Source organism: Eutrigla gurnardus (assembly GCF_963514095.1).
Source record: "Eutrigla gurnardus genome assembly, chromosome: 11".
In the NCBI taxonomy this organism is placed as follows: Eukaryota; Metazoa; Chordata; class Actinopteri; order Perciformes; family Triglidae; genus Eutrigla; species Eutrigla gurnardus.
The window spans coordinates 1,622,501-1,630,000 of NC_139925.1; the positions used below are offsets into that span (position 1 = coordinate 1,622,501).

The 7,500-nt window shown below is 43.3% G+C and overlaps 1 protein-coding gene across 1 annotated transcript in view; it reads left to right on the plus strand.

The window, feature by feature from the left end:
* Nucleotides 1-4,740: 4,740 nt before the first annotated feature.
* The window catches only part of tlx1 (T cell leukemia homeobox 1), a gene marked incomplete at its 5' end in the record, with an annotated part of 3,590 nt that continues 830 nt past the window's right edge, over nucleotides 4,741-7,500 (plus strand). The window contains 2 exons of the mRNA XM_084021480.1: nucleotides 4,741-5,203; nucleotides 6,777-7,014. Of these exons, the coding sequence (XP_083877606.1) occupies nucleotides 4,741-5,203; nucleotides 6,777-7,014 (701 nt within the window). The remainder of the gene's footprint in view (nucleotides 5,204-6,776; nucleotides 7,015-7,500) is intronic.

Below are 7,500 nucleotides of genomic sequence, written 5' to 3' on the forward strand. Positions count from 1 at the left end.
TGTGTGGAGTTTGCATGTTCTCCCCGTGTAAGCGTGGGTTCTCTCCGGGTTCTCCGGCTTCCTCTCACAGTCCAAAGACATGCAGGATGGGGACCTGTCTGTCTCTACATGTCGGCCCTGTGATAGACTGGTTACCTGTCTGTCTCTACATGTCGGCCCTGTGATAGACTGGTTACCTGTCTGTCTCTACATGTCGGGCCTGTGATAGACTGGTTACCTGTCTGTCTTTACATGTCTCCCTGTGATAGACTGGTTACCTGTCTGTCTCTACATGTCCCCCTGTGATAGACTGGTTACCTGTCTGTCTCTACATGTCTCCCTGTGATAGAAAGGTTACCTGTCTGTCTCTACATGTCTCCCTGTGATAGACTGGTTACCTGTCTGTCTCTACATGTCTCCCTGTGATAGACTGGTTACCTGTCTGTCTCTACATGTCTCCCTGTGATAGACTGGTTACCTGTCTGTCTCTACATGTCTCCCTGTGATAGACTGGTTACCTGTCTGTCTCTACATGTCTCCCTGTGATAGACTGGTTACCTGTCCAGGTGAACCCTGCCTTCACCCAATGATAGCTGGGATCGGCTCCAGCCCCCCCCCCAGGCCCTGAATACAGGATAAGCGGTAGACAATGGATGGATAATAACAATAATAATAGTCGTAGTAATAATAATCATAATAATAGTAATAGTAATAGTAGTAGTTATAATAATAATAATAATAATTGTAATAATCATAATAATAATAATAATAGTTATTATAATAATAGTAATAATCATAATAATAATAATAGTAGTTATAATAATAATAATAGTAATAATCATAATAATAATAATAATAGTAGTTATAATAATAATAATAATAATAATAATAGTAATAATCATAATTATAATAATAGTAATAGTAGTAGTTATAATAATAATAATAATAATAATAATAGTAGTAGTAATAATGCTGGGTGTCCAGCAGGATGATCCCATCTGTCCCCCCCAGCTGCCCAGACTGGATGGATGAGGACTGGAGACCAGAATCGTTGCCCCCCCCATCCGATCTGACACAGGCTGCAGGAAGCACACACTCGACCCGTGGGGTCGGGACAGGATGGAGGCACCCACAATGCACTGGGAGGACTGTTGGGGCCTCAGGGTGCTGACAGGGGCCACCGTTCCTCCAGACACAGTCCATCTGTCTGTCCACCCGTGTGTGTGTGTGTGTGTGTGTGTGTGTTTGTGTCTTCATAAACACTGAGTGAAACCAGTTTGTGTGCCGACCAATCAGATCCACAGATTTCAAAGTTTATGTTATAATTATAATCATTTATAACAATTATATTTACATAATTAATTATTATTCCATAATAATAATTTCAGTTAAATCCACAAATGTGTTGGTTGAAGGAACAAATAAACACTTGTTATATTTTTGTTAAAGTTTTTGTTTAATCAAAAGTTCTGATAGAAAAAAGAAACTGAGACGTTTTCAGCCACCGACCAGCCCGTGTCCCAGCATGCACTCTGTCCGCAGGCTTCATTCTGAGGATTTGGGGGGGGCAGGGGCATTGCTAGACATAAAGCTCTACTGGGGCACAGGCCCCCTATTACTAAAATCACAAAAAAGAGCGGTGCACCGGCTACGATATGCACACTGCCGTGCACGGACGTAATGTGCGCGCCGGACCCGGACCACAAGGTGCGCGCCTCAGCTTGTATTTTGGGTTAAACTGCGTTGGTTTGAGATTGTGGATGAAAAAGAAAATCCATTCTTTTACCATTATTATCAATATAAATGAATCCACTGCCAAATATAGTAGCTCGTTGAAACTCGAACAGGAGATTTTACTGGGGCACGGCAGATCAATACTGGGGCACGTGCCCCAGTAAAAAGTGTCTAGCGACGCCCATGGGGGGGGGGCTTCGGAGGTTCACCTGCTGATCAGGGTGCTGGTGGTCCGTTCTGCAGCATGACTCGAGGACGCTCTGAGGGGTCAAACGACTCTCCAAACTCAGGAAATCCAACCTGCCCTGAAAACGTAGTTTCATATCAAAAACATCATATTTAATTCATGCATAAATAACAGATTGTGTCTCAAAAATACACATTTTCCATCACAAATGTCTAGTTTTCCATCAGCAGAATCCAACAAGTCAAAACTGAGAACCACGATGAGCCCAACGGGACTCCCACATGGGCTCCAGCTGGTCCTGGTCCTGGTCCTGGGTGAGCGTTGCTGCCGTCGTCATGGTGACGCATCAGAGTGATGGATTGTGTTTGGTCTAAGACGGACATTTCACACGGTCCCAGTGACAGGCAGAGGCTTCTCAGCCCTGATGTTGTGTCTTCGCATGGCGGACTCATGTGGTCCTGACTGGTCAGCACACAGTCAGCTGACTGCTGCTAATGATATTATGGAATATTTCACCATTGCTGCATTTGATGCTGATGTGTTCCAAGTTACATCCTGGTACTTACACACAGAGACCTGTTGTTATAGTAACGTTACATCCTGGTACTTACACACAGAGACCTGTTGTTATAGTAATGTTACATCCTGGTACTTACACACAGAGACCTGTTGTTATAGTAACGTTACATCCTGGTACTAACACACAGAGACCTGTTATAGTAACGTTACATCCTGGTACTTACACACAGAGACCTGTTGTTATAGTAATGTTACATCCTGGTACTTACACACAGAGACCTGTTGTTATAGTAACGTTACATCCTGGTACTTACACACAGAGACCTGTTGTTATAGTAATGTTACATCCTGGTACTTACACACAGAGACCTGTTGTTATAATAACGTTACATCCTGGTACTTATACACAGAGACCTGTTATAGTAACGTTACATCCTGGTACTTACACACAGAGACCTGTTGTTATAGTAATGTTACATCCTGGTACTTACACACAGAGACCTGTTGTTATAGTAACGTTACATCCTGGTACTTACACACAGAGACCTGTTGATGATGACACGATGTTACACGGGGACAGGAAGCATCATGCCTTCCAGGAACGCTCTCACGGCGTTTGGCAGCGTCCGTCAGATTGATGGTTGATGGCGTCCGTCTGTCGTCCCTCCTCTATCAGAGCGCCAGCATTCCTCCAGTCCTCCCCGGTCCTCCCATCAACCACTCATACAGAGGTCAGAGGTCAGCGGCCTCACCGACCGGACGCCTTATAAGGGCAACGCAGCGCTGGTCGTCCTGGTTACGTGGTTTCTCATCGTCAGTCAGAGTCTTCACTCTGATCGGACGTCATCTTCACGAACAAAATACGACATTTATATTTCTTTATTACTTCGTCTTTTTTCATCTGAAGTTTTTTCTCCTAAATTCAAACGTAGTGACATTTCACCTCATTTGCACATTTAAACGATTTTGAAAACGTCTCTGAAAATGTATCGTACGTTAGTTTCACCGGGATGTCAGTGTTCGTAATTTAACGTTCCAGATGTTTAACTTCACACTTCCATTCCTTTCATTATTCTGAAGCTTTGTTCATCTTTTCCAGCCTCATTTACATATTGACATATATATGGACCCGGTTCTGTCTATAGTACCCAGAGGATCCGGGTCCGTGTCTAGAACCGAGAGGACCCGGTTCCATCTATAGAACCCAGAGGATGGGTCCATCTCTCAAACCCAGAGGACCCGGTTCCTTCTCACCCCCTCTAAAGGCCCGGATGTTCGTTATTGGTCGGTGTTTGAGCACCTCCCCTCCTGATTGGCTCCCGCACACATTAAAGTTTGATGGCAACCCGCCGACCAATCAGAGGCGCTCTGAGCTCATCGAACATTAACTCGATGTTCGGTAATAATGAAGTCCCGGCGGAGCGGATGTTTATTAATGAAGCTGATTCACCGATCATCTCTTACAAATAAGAAAACAATATTACACACAATGTAGAAATAACTATATAATATAACACGCAGCGACATCATCAGACCGAACATGAATTAATAATGGATCCATAACAATAAACACATCAATCATTTTAGGTGATTTATTCTTCATTATTTCAACTGTCGTTTCATTTATGAAGAAAATATAAATCAGAGTTACATCGAGTTATATTTATTGGATTAATGTCACGTGTTCGCCGCTGCTGAATAATGTCAGATAGATTTTTATTATTTTTAATAATATTACACTAATAATAATATTATAATAATAACAAATACACACCGAATAAACTCTTTATCTGAGTGAATATATAAAAATATAAGTCAATGTTGGTAAAGCAGATTTACTCGAAGCTGCGTGCGTGTGTGCGCGTGCATGTGCTCGCAGACCACCGTCGTGTAGGTGAGGTGTTGATCCGGTCCAACTGTTTCGGCCGGTTTTATGAAGTGGACCATGAAGCCTCGAACTATCTTCAGACGGTCGGGGTCCGGGCCTAAATCCGGGTCCGGGCCTAAACCCGGGTCCGGGCCTAAATCCGAGTCCGGGCCTAAACCCGGGTCCGGGTCTCGAGCTGCCTATTTGGCAGTTTGATTGATGACTTCGCGCAGAGGAGGAGGAGGGGGGGGGGGGGCAACAAGTCCAGCCTCGCTCGTTCTCCTGCACACACACACACACACACACACACACACACACACACACACACACGCACGCTGGCGCACCACCACTAGATAACGACGGAGCTCGCGCAGGGGAAGCCCACACGTAGAGGCAGCGGCGCGTGGAGCGACCTGGGTTCCTCGCGCCGGAGCTGGGGGGCCCGCGGAGGACCATGGACCACGTCGGGATTCTGGGGGCGCATCTGCAGCAGCACGCGCACGCGGAGCCCATCAGCTTCGGCATCGACCAGATCCTCAGTACCGTGGAGCAGAGCTGCATGCTGGGCGCGAGGATGCACGAGCCGGACTACGGACTCGGGGCCTACGGCGGCGGCGGGGGCGCGAGCGGCGGCGGCGCGTGCAGCGGCGGCTACACGTACGGGAACACCGGATACACCGGCGGCGCCAGCTCGTGCGGGATGGCGACCCTCGGCGGGGCTTACCATATGAACATGGGCGTGAACGCCACCGGGACTAACGGGAGCGCCGCCGGGGTCATCCGGGTCCCGGCGCACCGGCCGGTGAGCTGCGGGAACTCGTCCGCGCCGCCGGCCAGCGGGAGCGTGAACACCCTGAGCGCGCTCACGTTCCCCTGGATGGAAAGCAACCGGCGCTACACCAAGGACCGCTTCACCGGTAAGTCCCCGTTATTATGATGTCATATAATATATAACATAATATAATAGAACATAATATAATAGAACATCATATAATCCAACATGATATCATATCATATTGTATTATATAATATAAAATAACACTATATTGAGTAATTCTATATGAGAAATATCAATGAGTGATGCTCAGATGTGAAGTTAATGTTCAACATTCAAGTGTTGACACAAAAAAAGGTGAATTTGTAAAATCGATATTGCAGTTCCTTTACGAAGAGTTGATTTATAATAAACTTCTGATTTTCTTTTTGTTGTAGCAACACTGAATAATGAGTCTTTCATGGCCGATTAAATCCGTTCAGAAAAAATATATTTTTACGTTCCCATTTAAACGTGTTTGACATATAACATGTATATATCCAATATGATATAATATAATATGATAAAAACTAGAACTTGTGTTGTGATAAAACACTATAAATAAAATAGATACATACATATTGTATTCATAGAATACAATATAACATAAAAAATTACACTAACGTATTTTTCAAATACAAAAAAATAGGAAATAGTATTTTCTAATTGTATTTAGTCTTTTAAGAAGCGTTTTGTTGGATGAATTTCCTCTTTAACAAATAACAACGATATTAATGAGTCATTATTGTTCTTAGCCGAGACACATCTGTGATTAATGACTCAGTTTATGACCATTATCCAGACATCATTATGGTTTTTATTATTAATATTAATATTAATGATTAGCAGCTCAGGAGACATAACATAAAAATAAGAATAACTGAAGTCATTAAAATACGATAATAATGAGAGTTCAATATGATTTAAACTGTTTGTCTTCACAATACTGAGTATTACTACTGTGTATTACTACTGTGTATTAGTACTGAGTATTACTACTGTGTATTAGTAATGTGTATTACTACTGTGTATAAGTAATGTGTATTACTACTGTGTATTAGTACTGAGTAGTAATACTGAGTAATACTGAGTAAAGTAGTAAAACTGAGTAATACTGAGTATTACTACTGAGTATTACTACTGTGTATTACTACTGTGTATTACTACTGTGTATTAGTAATGTGTATTACTACTGTGTATTAGTACTGAGTATTAGTACTGATTATTAGTACTGAGTAGTAATACTGAGTAATACTGAGTAATACTGAGTATTACTACTGTGTACTAGTCTCTTAATTATCTTTAAAAACTGTTTCTGATCAAAATGTCAAATTTTAATCCGATTTTTACAATAACGGCTTTTAAATCAATATTTTAATATATAGAAAACACACTTAAATCAAAACAATGACGATCAGATGACTTTATGTATTTAATATACACTTCAAATCTGTCTGTCTCTCCTGTCTTACTGTCTCACTGTCTGTCCTGTCTTACTGTCTCTCCTGTCTGTCCTGTCTTACTGTCTCTCCTGTCTGTCCTGTCTTGCTGTCTGTCCTGTCTTGGTGTCTGTACTGTCTTGGTGTCTGTCCTGTCTTACTGTCTCTCCTGTCTCGTTCTTGATTGGACCGGATCATTTCCTTTTCTGTCCTGACTTGTCTCCCCCCCCCCCGTAGTGTCCCTCTCCCCCCTGCCTGTCCCGCGGCGTGTAGGACACCCGTACCAGAACCGGACCCCACCGAAGAAGAAGAAGCCCCGCACGTCGTTCACGCGGCTGCAGATCTGCGAGCTGGAGAAGCGCTTCCACCGGCAGAAGTACCTGGCGTCGGCGGAGCGGGCCGGCCTGGCCAAGGCCCTGAAGATGACCGACGCCCAGGTCAAGACCTGGTTCCAGAACCGCCGCACCAAGTGGAGGTGAACACCGCTTCATTCATTCAGGCCCCGGTCGTTCCTCGGGTCCGGGGTTCCGGGGACCAGGGGGTCTAGGGGGTCCGGGAGGTCCAGGGGGTCCGGGGGGTCCAGGAGGACCAGGGGGTCCCTGTTATTCCGATATTCTTGTGTTCCACCCTCAGTGATGGACGAAATAATAGAAACACCTGTCAGGTTTTATTATTTATTATTCATAAAATTATTGTTTTCACTTTGAACTAAATGTTTCAAATCAAACAACGTTGCTGCTTTTTAAAGAAAATACGTCAAAACAAATCAAATTAAAAACATTTTCATCCAGAAATCAAATCAAATGTTTTTATCTGTTTGGAGATAAAGTTTTCTTTCATACTCAAACTCATATGAATAATGTTCTATATATATATATATATATTATTTTCTATATTTCATAGCTTGATTTAATGAATGTTTTCTATATTTTTGATTTCTCCCCTGATAAAAACAGAAAAG